This window comes from Paramisgurnus dabryanus, chromosome 1 (genome assembly GCF_030506205.2).
Source record: "Paramisgurnus dabryanus chromosome 1, PD_genome_1.1, whole genome shotgun sequence".
In the NCBI taxonomy this organism is placed as follows: Eukaryota; Metazoa; Chordata; class Actinopteri; order Cypriniformes; family Cobitidae; genus Paramisgurnus; species Paramisgurnus dabryanus.
The window spans coordinates 21,994,707-22,009,117 of NC_133337.1; the positions used below are offsets into that span (position 1 = coordinate 21,994,707).

The window sequence follows — 14,411 nt, forward strand, 5'->3', positions numbered from 1 at the left end:
AATCCGAGATGTTCAGAATGTCTAGCACTTTTTTTCCACATCCAATTTGATCAAACTTACAGATATAACAACAAATAGACGAAATGCAATCTAAATATTAATGATAAACCCCATAAACCCCACTGGCCCACTTAATTGGTAGTTGCCGTTACAAAGCGAGACGTTCGAGACGTTTGCAGTTTGATGGGTATGAAATGAGCATTGATTTTGGTCTGTGATAGAGTTTCCTCGGATCAAGGAGCATTGTGCTGGGCACCACAATATAGAGGGTGCGAGAGCTGGATAAAGTGTTTTCATTACTCAAAGTAATTGTGGCTGTATACGTAACGTCTCAAACTGTCTCTGTGCAGAGAGGTTAATTATCATTGCAAACAGACGCCTTGAGCTTGAGCAGCAGAGCGTTGGGAGAATAACCAGAGTTGTTCTTTTGTTGTTCCAAGCCAACAAATCTGTGTAACCACAGCGGTGCGGTGAAGCTTTTGAGCCAAGATGGCCGGGGACGAACAGGTGGGCCCGTCATCCAGCCTTAAAGCATCTGGGGACCGTTCTCGAAGTGGAACCGTGACAAAACAAGTATGGCGTGCTGAGAGCTACCTGTCGGACCGAATCTACACGCAGGACCGTTTGTGATGGGCGGTGTGGAAAGGATGTGACGTTGTGTGAAGGTTGAGAGAACGTTAGTAATTGCAGGTTATGGATGAGTCCTTTCGAATATGCGTTGGTGTCTGAGCTAAACTGCTATAAATTTAAATTGCTCATTCGTTTACATTTACTCTCAGACTTAGGGAGTATTTGTTGAAGTATGACTTGGGCATGGAAACTATTCGTCTTCTTGTTTTGTCTACTTTGCCACCTAAGGGAAAGAGCAAAGTAAATCTTTATCAACACTACACTGCATCTGTCTGTGTTCTTCTGTTTTTGCCGCGCTAGATGGCAAATCGTGACAGGTTCATGCATCTTACTTTTACCGCCAGCACCTGCACATATTCAACGCACCGGAGAGTATTCTGCATCTCAGCTCACCCATTCATCACTAATGCAGGTCCATCAGGGGTTCTGGATGCCCGGGTCAATATAGCACCCTTCTTCTCAGGCATTCATCAACCAGGCACCGGTTGGCACAGAGACGTGCGTGATGGAGAGCGTCGGCTAAAACAGTAATTTAAGCCAATGTAATGGAGTGTCTTTTTCTGGCTGGTTCTCAGAAGGGGCATATCTGTCTGAGTCAAATGCGGCAACCCTTTATTTTACAGTTGTCTGCAGGCAGGCAAAGTGATAATTAATGTGGTGAGTGTGTCTCTAAGTGCGAAAGGAAGGGTGGAAGTGTGTGCGCGGGTGCGAGAAAGCAAAAGCGTACGTGTATGCAAGTGTGAGAACGAGAGAGATAGGATTTATGTGTGAAAATGAAAGACAGAAAAACATGGAGGAAACTTGTAGAGAAGTACTGTAGGTGAATGAAAGGACTGTGATCTTTCTTGTATCTGGCCAATGGTGTAATGCACACCATTCATCTGGCTGTGAATGAAGGAGAATCTAAAGAGGCAGCTCATGTGGACCTAAATGGCCTATAACCTTTCTATTAAATTTAAAACATCACAGACTCAATCTGAAGACTGTTTTACAATATTTCTTGTTTAATAGCCAAAGTCTACATTTATTCTGCATTGATAAAGCAATCCCAGAATGCAACAAAGCTGAAAGCTCAAAGTTAAGTTGAGGTCAAACGGCACTTCATTTAGCACTCTCAATAGCGACATCTAATTAAATATACATTATTTTTGTAATTGTTTTGTTTTTAACTAATAAAGAAAGATGAAAAAAGATGAAGAGCTGCCAATTTCAAGATGCTATTTTGGTTAGGTGTTGCCTTAGGCTGCTGCTTACATAGGCCGTGAACAGCAAGGTGATTCACTGGATTTGAAAACAGATCTACCTGATCTGTTTATAAAGTATATTATAGTACATTATATACTGTATACACTTTATTGAGCAAGTGTATTTACTTAGAGTGCCCTGTTCTTAGGACATTTTGTTATTATTATGTTATACAATTATATTCTCTAAGGATAACATGTGAAAATCAAATTTTATGTCCGTGCTTTTGCAGCATATATCTGATATAGCATTCGCCAGTGCTGGTTCGAAATGCAATTTGATCCAATCTTTTTCCATAGCACCCATTTCCTGTCACTGAAATCTCTTCCACAAAAGCCAATAAATGTCTATATTTAGCCAGCAGCCATGTGCTGGTGCCCTTACATTAAAGCAGGAGTATGTGTACAGATGATGGTTGAATACAATGGCTAACTTCCCACTGAAAGCTGCAGTGCATTGAGAAGCGAGGCAGAAAGCATGAAGGCATGCAAATCACAAAACTCATTTACTTGCTTATTTACAATTAGAATGAAAGGGAACATGTTTCGTTCCCGCTTGTTTCCGAAGCTCATTACTGTTTGGCACTAGGTGAATACAAGGGAGGTAAAAAATGGAAACCAAAAATGGATTTGACACAGCTTGCTACTCTCCAGCAATGTTGCGGCTCAATCAATGCCACACACTGAGGGTTTGATTAACGTCAAAATTATGCGAAGCGAATACAACACACCCATGATGAAACATAAACAAGTTTAGCACAAGTATGATAAATCACGTTTTAGAAGTTGAATAAAAGAAATTTACTTACGTGGGATTTTGTGCAGTTCATTCATGAACTTGTCTTTGACTTTGGAGAACATCTCATCTTTGGTCTCACGGGGACCGGGCCCTGACGCCTCTGTGCTGTTGCCCGGAACCTCAGGCGCCGCGCTGGGCGCAGGGTTCCCCACCAGAGCCTCCCTTCGACTCATCTCTGGATGTCACAGCCAGGCAGAAGCTAAAAGAAGACAAAGTGATGTTTAATGAAAATTAATGACATTTCTTTGGCCAGATTTAATAAACAGAGCAAATCAGCACAAGAGCGCAATTTCAAAAAGGGAAGTGAACATTTCTGTGGGGAATGTATACCAAAGCGTTTAAACGTGGCTGAAAATGGCAGGCGGACCCCAACTGTGGCCCCTTGCCAGCGTTTCTTCAGCTAGGTACTGTGGTGGATATGAAACTTCTATTCTGTTTATCAGTCGGTGTATGATGCCCTGGTTGGTTGTTGTGATATTTGCCCCGGCTGAGTGAAAAGTGACATTGACAAGCTGAGTGTTTCACCCAAAGTTGGACATTATTCAACTCTGGGCACTCAGCACTGAAAGTGAAAAACACATAGTGCCAGCGCTTAGCTTGGACAAAACTTCTAGTAACAGGCGTTTTTTTTTTTAAGTGCGCCCCTTCTATTAAAAACAACTGAAAAAAACATATGCCGACCGCAGGGACAAACGCATTGGTGTACACACCCCCTTACTGACAAGATGAATGTAAATAATACAGGGGCAACAATCTCATTGCTACAATGACCATAGGGTTTAGGACTTTTTCAGGCAATAAATAAAAGCACAAATAACAGTAAACTGAAAAGTGCAAACTTTGGTAAATCACATTGCGTGAACCATTTAACCCCTTCTGACCCTGGGACCACTGGAATGGACATCACATTTGGTTCAAACCAATAAAATGCTCATCAACCAATCAAATGCACACTGATACACACTGGAAAAATCAGGTCTGAAGGGGTTAAATACTGTCCTCCCAAATTTAGCATCTGAAAGGGAAACTCCTAATGCATATGCTATTAAGTCAGTCACAAAAGCAACCATGTCCACCCCTTTTCACAGATAATCTTTCACTGCACGTCTTTAGTAAACCCTGACAGTAGATTTTTAATGGCAAATAAGGCGTTTACGCTGGCGCAAGCTGTTAGTAAATCTGGTCCCTTGTCTCTTACTGTAGGTAAATTTTCTAGTTTTCTAAATTTTACAAGGGACCTACAAATAAAGCAAAATCTATTTATTATACAGTTTAAAAGATGGGATTATTTTTCATCCTAGTGAATCTTTAGATTTTGTGATTTTTCTGTGACACTATATGAGTTATGTCTCTCTTTTTAAATAAATGAACCATTGTATCATTCACTCAACTGATTTAATATCATTAACAGCCACAAGTTTTTTCATCACTCTTATTCAGAAATCAAAATGTGTGCACACTCAAAAAATTTCGTTTTTTCCACAAATGAAAAGGAACTTTTTCCTATTATGTTGTCACATTCAGCGCTTGCAAAAAAGCTACATAATATTGACCACAAGCCTTTCCTTTGTCAGTAGGAATATGAAGCTACCTTTCAGTAGTTGAATAGGAGAAACATGCTTGTGGCTGCACAATGGTGTAGGTACAACTGACCATAAGCTTACCATCAAAAGGAACCTGCAGAAGCCTAACCCCTTGGTCACACTTTTATCATTGCACTGCCCCCCCCCCCCCCACCGTTAAAAGAGCCTGAACCACATTAAACTGACCAAACAAAATGCATTTATTCAGCCAATGTACTTCAGTAGATCCTTTTTCATGCCTTGTTTGCTTTATCCAGAAACAACATATTCCGGTACATTCAGTAAGGAATGCTATTTGTCAAAAGCAACAATACCGAAATAGCATTCTTGCAAGGCAGACTGACACTCTCAGCTGCATGCTGTCCTGTGAATGTCCAAAATGAGGCACAAAGCATCTCAGTGCACTTTTTTAGGAGTTTGGTCCTAGTTTTGTTTAGTTTGAATCTAGTTGTGCAATACAGAAAAGCATGATATTTTTAACAACAGCAAATTCAGTGCTGTCTGTCTAGTAATGGGAATGTTTTATGCATGCCAATATAAAGAAACACCACACTAAAGGTGCCAAAGAATGCATTGATAGATATTGTTTTCTGATATATACACAGAAGGTATGCGGCAAAAGTGCTAAAATGATCAAGAAACGGTTTTACATGTCTATTTACAAGCCTAGGATTACTCTTATTAAATGGTCTATTATTACCTTATTTGGAAGGGTCATGAAAAATAACGTTGAGCTCTGCGCTCTGATTGGCTGTTTCTCAGAGCAGCCTAGTTCAGTAGCTTTGTGTGTGTGTGTAAACAGACCTTATGTTTGAGCCTGTATCAGACGAAGATACCGATTTTGAGAAACAATCAATTATTCATAGATTTAAAATGGACGTTTCAAAGTGGTGTTTTTTTTTGTATGGACCTGCAAAACGTAAATGTAATGTCAATAATAGAACTTCAGCCTAAACGCTACCATATAGCATTAACTAGCATACAGTATAGCGCTAACTGAGCAGTCACAACTTTGTTTTTAGCCTTGCACAACATTGTAATTAATTTAATGTGTCATTTAATGTTGGGGTGTACATCACAACGTGACATCACGTCACAATCGGTGTTATGTTGAGATTTGCCTGTATTACAGTTGTCTTTTATATGCACAAGGTTTAAATAAGAAGGAAGAACCAATTGCGTTTGAGGCTCACGATATGTCATTACCATGTACAGAACTCTTATCTATGCCTAGGTAAATACAGTTTTACATTCTACGGCACATTTAAAGGTAAGAGGAACAATCACCGTAGAAGCATCTTTACAAAATTAAAAGTCAGTGCATGGAAGTAAAGGAAAATTATCCATTTGCTAAAAAGATTCATTCCATCATCTATGGCTATATTCATGACGAGAACTGGTCTAAGGGTGTCACGATCGAAATTAAGTCACAACCTCGAACTTCGAATTAAAAAATGTAATCGTCGATGATCAGGGTTCCCACACCTTAGGTAACTTCGAATTCAAGGACCTTTCAAGGACTTTCCAGCGTGTTTTTAAGGTTTTAATGTTCATCTCACAGGAAGTTTCATTTTATCAGGTATGTGCGTGTACTATATTTTTCCACTGGCAGCACGACTAACATGGCATGGCATCTCTGGGTTCAAGGTCAGATATTATATTTCATAAAAGTCTAGTCTAAAAATGGCATAGCAACTTGTTCTTTAAAAAAAGATGTAAAATCGAGAATCTAATCGTGACATTATAATCGAAAATGTAATTGAATCGAGGATTTGGAGAATCGTGACACCCCTAGTTAATCCATACACAGGTTGGGGGAGGGACAGTTTGGGATTTCCAATTCACCGAACTTGCATGTTTTTGGCCTTTGTTATTACTCAGAGTAAAACCACACTGACACAGGGAGAACATGAAACTCCACAAAGAAAGGCCACCTGACCTAGCCGGGAACCTTCTTGCTGTGAGGCAACAGTGCTACACACTGAGCCACTGTGGCACCCAAAAAGATTCATTTCAAAGCACAATCCTTAACTTTAAAAAAACATTAATGAGGGATACACAGTGGATAGACAGCAGATAGCAGGTCAGCAAGTGAGATCTGGAGTGAGAATAAGGAACACAAGAACTCTGGGTGTGAGCGTCTAATTTAGCAGGCGATGAAGGTGTGGAATGAAGTGTGATTTCACAGGAAGCGTTCGACTACAGTGTGTCCTGTACGAAAGAGCATGTGAATCATGTTTAGCTGTTTAAACATCTTCCCATCCTTCCATGCTTCCTAATCTCTTGTTTGCGTTTACTCAACTCTGTTCATTTACTCACTCATCTCCTTACACTAGTATGTGTTTATCCAGTATAATTTCTCTTTCTAATACTGCAGGTAGGGCCGCTAATCTGTTTTTTTTAGGTGGGCTCTGCTTTTCGCGTAACCTAGTGAGTAGACTATATAATAGAGGTTGTTAGTGGGCGTCTCAATCACAGGGCCTTGGAAAAACATTCCCGGTTGTCATACCCCCAGCATAGGGTGAGTTGTAGTATGTGTTGATGAACACCAAGTAGACTGTGAGCTGTGAACTTCTTCTATAACCACAGGACATGCAAGAGCCACCCACTCCTGCACAGCTGGCTTCGCTGCCATTGTACCTGCACTATAATTACTGCCATTGTCAATCACTTGGATGGAATAATAATAGACTGAATGAATGCTGCAGGTATAAGACCTCAAAGTTCAGAGGAGTCAGAAAGAACTTGTAACAAGTTTAATTAGACTTTGTATTGGGTGAGATGGTTCTCCTCCCATCTCTGCAGGTGATTGGTGGAAACTGCTGGTGTGGTTGTCGATACTGCACCCTTGCCGCTGTGGTGCCAGTGGGACTGATGGCTTTAAGGTTATATGGAGTGACATACTGTAGCAGCTTGGTTTGTGTCGTGTTCACTTGTTTAAAAGTGATAAAAACTCATCCCCCACCCTACACTATACTGTGTCCCAGTTTGAGACTTACAGTATATGTAAGGGGCAGTTGTAGCCTAGTGATTAGGGAGTCGGGCTTGTAATCCGAGAGTTTCCGTTTCGAGTCTTAGGCCGACAGGGTTGTGACTGTGGTGCCCTTGAGCAAGGCACCTTATCCTAATTGCTCCAGGCGCTGGGAGCCTGGGATGGCTGCCCACTGCTTCGCTGCCCACTGCTTCGGGTGTGTGTTCATGACTTGCAGTGCATGTGTTGACTACTCACTGGGATGGGTTAAATGTAGAGTTAACATTACGAATGAGTGTTGCATACTTGACAAGCTTTTCACTTTCATGTAAATCAAAGTGCCATGGTATTATCAGATACCGCAACTGTGCTATCATATGGTGATAGTTTCTTGAGGGATGTTGACCAACAGCTGGACAAGTTTGTGAACTGCTGGGTGTTAAAAGACTTTAAAAAACAGTGCTGTACACTCAATGGGGAAGTGTTAACATATGTACACAGAAGCATCTGTGTGGTCTGCTAAACACAATGGGTGAAGAAATGCACAGGGTTCGACAGCTGGTGACCTGCGGCTACAATTTCTTAGATACAATTAACATGTTCCTATACTGAATGCTGAAGAGACCAAGACAAGTTTCATACAGGCCGAATCACAGGACATTGAAAAACAATTAGCATTGTGCAAGGATGCCACAAAGCTTCTTAAGTATATCTGATAAAAGTGAAACTAAAATTGGTAGGATGAATCAGGAACATTTCTGGACCACAAAGTTTGACAGTCGCTTAGGTGACACTTAAAAGGTGTTGTGTGGTTTTTCTGAGCTGCATGTCACTCACATGATATTATGTGGGTGGCAGTGGAGCTGGCAGCCGAGCTGCACTGTGGGAAGGTGGAGGAGGATAGGAAATAAGATGGATTTTGTTTGCCTTTGTGTGTGTATGCTGCACATATGAATAGCACTACAGCACACCTGCAAAGCTAGACCGTTTCACACAGTGAGTCAGAGAAGTCCATTATAGGCCTACACAAAAAGCCATAATTACTCACATAGAGTCGAGGCTGCATAAGAACGTCCATTAGACCATTACTATTTGTATCTCACGGACAAAAGAAACTTGCACGTTTAAGAGCTACAACAGCAGGATGCAAAAGACTTACCCGTAGGGTGTGACTTTTTTTTTAAATCATGTAAATATTCTAGTTGAAAAGATTCACAAAGAGTAAGGCCCACTTCGTTCCAAATTGCAAAATAGCCATCTTATAGCACCCTTGCCTCCATGCTTGTAAAAAAACAGCAAACGCACAACAACTTGGAGATGATAATCATCTTGCTATAAAAAATACGGTCTACATAAAACAGTGATGATGTCTCTGCAGGTTTCTATTAGAATCAGAGCTTAAATATGCGTTCTGACATTTGCATAGAGTGAACAGAAGCTTGTTTGTGCATGTGGAAGTGGCATTGTTGGCCATTCAAACAATCATCGCTTTTTATTTTAACAGTGTGATTACTTGCGCCTTGTTAACTTCTGTATTGAGCTAAATCATACACACAAACAAATTCTGTTTGCTGATATGGATGGACAATGAAAATCATAAATGATCTTTTGACAAAAGAGCAGAATATTCAACTTGTCATTGCACACAAACTTTCAAAAGAAGTTCTACACCAGGGGTCGGCAACAGGCGGACCACGGGCCAAAAATTGCCCATCAGCAAAAATATCTGTCTGTTTCTGAAATAGATCTGTCATTAAAAACACTCGCGAGTGGAAGGCAAGAAAAGAATATCTGCATGCAGAAAAGCGTCCTCACGTGCATGCAGAACTTTTCGCTTGCGGAAAGGCGCCCTGAGAGCACACCTCTGCTCAGCCCTCACCTTTGCATTCATGCGAGCAAAGGCTGGGATGAGGGCTCGCTCGACTCTCTCTATGCTCTCGCAGCGGGACAATACTCGCTGGCTCGATCAAGATGGGCGGGACAATGACTAATATAAAATGTACTTAAATGACATGTTCTGGCACTGCCAACTAGTACACATTTTTTTGGCACAATGACAAAATTACTTGCCGACCCCTGGTTTACACTGTCAGAAAAATAGTCCAAAATATGGTCCCTAGCTGTGTATGGGATAGTACCCTTTCAAAAAGTACACAGTTGCACCCCAGACAGCAGATGACTTTGGGTCAGATCCTCACGTCCAGAAAGGATTCAGTGTGAATCTGGTCCGGAGTCTGCTGTCAGGGAAAGAGTTAATATTAGTCCCTCAGAAGTACATAATGATACCAAAGAGTGCATTTTAGTACCTTACAGGTTTTACCTATTTTGAAACCATTGTCACTTGGGTTTGGGGTTATATTTGGGGTTTGGATGTAACTTTAACTATTGGTTTATACTATTTTTTCCGGATTTTTAAACAATTGTTGCCTGACAATAGGGTTAGAGTTGGGTTTGGATGTCTTTTTATGTAACAGAAAGTCATTCTAACCCCAAACCTAAGTGACAATGGTAAGAAAATAGGAAAAACAATTGAGTAACCAATATGTGAAACTGACACGGAAAAGAAAGTCTGTGTTACGGACATGGAAAAATGCGGAGATCCGTGACAATGACATGGATAAATGATCAAAATATTCCATGACTAACATGGAAATTTGTGAGAATCAGGCTGACATATATGTACCTAAATGGTACATATTAGGGTCTTTTTAACGGGTTTTCCCCCAGTGACTGCTAGTGACCCTTTTTGACCATATTTTTCTGACAGAGTAGTCGATTGTACTACTTAATTTTGCCAAGACCATTTTCCTATAGAAAAAGCAAACCTCTAACTGAGATAAAGCATATATGTAACAAGTTTATTTGTTTTATGTGCCATTCAGAAGTGTCTATCCATAACACTACAATGTCCTAGTGTAACAGGTGTTAAAAAAATTCAAATACATAACTTGCCTCAAACAAAGTAGAAAGATCTGATGGTACCTTTTCTTATAGTAACCTCAACCACAACTCCCAGGATCACCAAGCAAACCAATTGGAGATATCTGGAAGCTCGTCAAATATGTATATAAATACTGAGTAATATGCATAAGCTAGTCAATGAACGGACTATGGGAGGTCCGTGGCTACCATCTGAGACTATTTATAAATTACCTTCCCTACACTAAAGTCTTGCAGTCGTTATAAAAGCATAATGTGGCACGCACTTTATGCTTTCAGGACACACTACGGTCTCTGTACCAAACCCAGTGTGGGCCATGGCACCACTAAAGTGAAAAATCCTTACCCAATTACCACTCCACCAGATGGCACAGCATGGGTTTCATTACGCTCGCTCTGGTGCCCTGCACATCAAACCTCACTTCCCATCTCTTTGCTTATTCCCCAGTATTTCCAACTGGGTCACACTTCTCCACCCAAACCTCCACTGCACCCAATGAAAAGCTTCGGCTCCACACCCTGCCACTCGGAAACCTTCTGTGTACTGGGCATGCATCGCAGTCATTTGGTGCTTGGGTTCACTCTGATTTGGTTGGACTCTTAATTTCTCACTTTTTTGGGCCAAAAGAATTGTGTTTTTTCAGCTGTGGCAGAGAGACACACCGCATGGTCTTCAACGCGTATGAAAGTGACGCCTCAGCCCCAAACCACCCGGACGATATGCTCCAGTCACGCTATTGAACGATGGAGGACATGGGAGGACATTCGGGCCCTATGCCATTTCACTTTCTTTCATCATGCTGAAATTAAAAACAGCGGCGTGAGCACATGGCTCGAATTGCAATGAGTGCCATCCGTTTGGACTTTGATCTTGGTCGCTATATGTCCCTGTTTAAATCCGGGGTTTAATCAAGCATGTAATTATCAATTACTTCCACTTAACAAGAGCTGACTTCCATTCAGAGTTGACTTGTCACAAACAATATAGCCCCGTGACATGCTTATTGCATATTTAAAAGCAAATGCATGTATAATGCAATCAAGGAACGGAGGTATGGAGATGCTACCAAGAGAAGAGATTTCATATTCACTGATGCACTGAAACTCAATGACAAATCAACATGTGTGAATATAGGCTTCACAGGTTTGTGTGCGTGTCATTTCAGTGAAATACTTGCAGATGCACCAGTCTCTCACCACTGGTGTGAAAGGCAGCAATTTTTCCTTGGAGTTGTCATGTCAACATCTCCACTTTTCTTTAGCTTGCATGGTGCTTGTGAGTTCATGTACCTGTATAAATGTGTATAAAACGCCCTACCTCTCTGAATCATTCTGATAGATGAAATGTTGAGAGGTGTAGCATTTGACAAATATACAGTAGTAATAATGAAAGTTGCTATATTGCTTGGCAACCATAAACAGCCCACAGTTAGGCTAATAAACTATGCCATTAATAAAACAAGCGATTAAACACGAGGATATTTAATTTGATTGCAGCTGTAACCATTTTATAATATAAACACTATATTAGACCCTTTGTGCAATCCACAACCTTAAGTGTTTTATTGCTGTAGTATTGCGGAATAAAAATCATTCATAATTACAAAACTCAACAAACAAGTTTGAAGTGAAGTTGTTCAAATAAAGAAACAGGAAAACAATGCAATCAAAGCTGGTGTGCATTCGAGAAGAGGAAAATTAAATCCTAAATCAAAATATGGCTTTTGTGAAATTGTTTATTGTAGTGAAAGTACTCTTGAAGACATATTTTTTCTACCTGTATACTGTATGCTTTCCATTTATTAAAGGGGGAAAAATAAAGAAAAATGTAAATTTGGAGGGGACAGGAGTGAAAAGTTCCAGTCTGTGTGAGTAGATTTGTGTACTGTATGGGGCTGTTTACACTTGGTATTAAGATGTGTTTTCATCGATCGGATCACAAGTGGACGAGAGAGACACATTACGTTTACACCTTGTATTTAAATCCGTCTCTTTTGTCCACTTTCGACCGCTTTTGTCCTGAATACTGTGAGGGGGTGGTCTGTGAGACGGTGGGCGAGTCCACTGCTTGTTTAGCAAGTAAACGTGCTGCACAGTGTTTTGTACGTGTGTATGTAAGAGCTTTCTCTGAATTTTCAGCGCAATTGATGAAATAGGATGGCGCAACTTTCACACGCTTTTAAAACGAAACTACGGAGATCAGCGCCGCTTTAGTTTATCAATGAAAGGCTAAAAATAGCACTGTTCACCGTATGTTCACGGCAGAAGTATAAAAAGACGTAAAACTTGTGTTTAATGCCTGAGATTAGATAAATGGGTAGAGAGAAGTTGCGTGTGGCTGTTCGAACACATTCAACCACATGTCCGTTCCGCAACTCCAAAGCGATCCGATCGAAAGTGGTTTCGACTACCTCTGAATGTGGTTGAAAGTGGTCGAAAGTGGACGAGCTCAAAACGTTTTGAACACCGTTTACACCTGGCATTAACGTCGTCCACTTGTAAAACCGATCGACGAAAATGCATGTTAATGCCAAGTGTAAACAGCCTCTATGTGAGGACAGTTCGAGCTATACACTCTCTGAAAAAAGGTACAAAAGCTTCCACTGGGACGGTACACTTTAAAGGGGACATATCATGAAAATCTGACTTTTCCATGTTTAAGTGCTATAATTGTGTCCCCCAGTGCTGCTATCAATCTACAAAATGTGAAAAAGATCAACCCAGTAACTTAGTTTTGGTAACCATTCTCTGCAAGCATGTGAAATAATTGAAATTTGCCTCCCCTTGTGATGTCAGAAGGAGATAATACGGCCCCTTAATCTGCACTATCCAACCAGGACAACCTTTAGTGCAGAGATCAGCTTTTTTGCATTTAAAAAGACACACCCCAAAATGGCACATTTTTGCTCATACCTACAAAAAGTGGCAATTTTTAACATGCTATAATAAATGATCTATATGGTATTTTGAGCTAGAACTTCACATATGCACTCTGGGGACACCAAAGATTTATTTGAGATCTTAAAAAAGTCTCATGAAATGTCCCCTTTAAAAAGGTCCTAATACTGTAGATACCATTATACATTTTGTACCAATATGTAGCTTTAAGGAACTAATTTGCACTCTTTAGGTACAAAGGTGCACTTTTTAAAAGGCTATCGCCCCAGCTTTTGAACCATTTTATAAGAGTATTTGATATACAGTATTATAAAAAATTACTAGTAATAAAATTTAAATGAGATGATACATGGTACATATAAGGACCTTTCTAAAAGGTACCTTCCTATAGTGACAACTTTTGTACCTTTATTCTGAGAGTGCAGTGGGGTCAAAAAAAAAAAAAAGAGTAAAAAATTCAATAGTACTATGCACTGTATCATTCCAACAACTCAACAGATATCTATTTATCCTACAAATATGATAAAATCTGCTTTGTTTCTTTCGTAATTTGATGTTTACATGAATAAAACATGCACTTTAGGATACTTGACTACAAAAAAAGTTAAACTGAAATGGTTATCTCAGGCAGCAGTGAGGTGCATCTCTCAGAAGTAATGACTTTGGAAAGAGCTGGAGTGGGAAGGGGCTAATGGTGTGTAATCGTTTTGTCAAATAACGGGTCAGAGCCAGAGGAAGTGAAAGAGAACAAAGAAAGCGCACACATTTGCTTGAGTCTCAGAAAGAAAATAAGATGAAAAGAGAAAACTTGTGGGTGAATGCTATGGTTTGGATCAATAGTACAAATCAATGAAATGAGAGACACAAAGGAAAAGGGGAAGGAGTGGCAACAGCAACACGTGTGTAGTGTGTGTTTCATTACTTCTGCTAAATTTACTTTTTTTAAGCTTCAGTCCCCATGTATTCTAATGGAACGAATGCAAACAATGAGTATGTTTTGCCTTTTATGACACAGAAAAAATAAGCCAATACTTTTTTGCAAAACATGAATAAACTACTCATTCTAGAATCTTGATGCATTTATTTTGTGGTCACACATTTGCAGTTATCAATGTGGAATTGTGAATACAGATGAGTAGTGATCTGGTTTCGAAGATGAGACTATTAGTTTTGTGTTCTGTTCAAATTGCTTAAAATTGCTTTCCTGTGGTGGTAAAGCAATAACCATGCAAGGACACTTTTTGGATCTGAAGGGAGAAGTGACAATGTAATCGTATTAAAAAGAAATAAAAAAGAAGTGAGCACACTTAAAGGCTGTATGAAAAGAAATAAATAGTTCACTGCTG

General features: G+C 40.1%; 1 protein-coding gene across 4 annotated transcripts in view; it reads right to left on the reverse strand.

Moving 5' to 3' along the window:
- syt1a (synaptotagmin Ia) overlaps positions 1–14,411 on the reverse strand; it is a 237,261-nt gene that overhangs the window by 40,667 nt on the left and 182,183 nt on the right. For all 4 annotated transcript variants that reach the window (XM_065268419.2, XM_065268421.2, XM_065268418.2 and 1 more), the window contains one exon: positions 2,684–2,872. In XM_065268419.2, coding sequence (XP_065124491.1) covers positions 2,684–2,846 — 163 coding nt within the window. In that variant the 5' untranslated portion in view covers positions 2,847–2,872. The remainder of the gene's footprint in view (positions 1–2,683; positions 2,873–14,411) is intronic.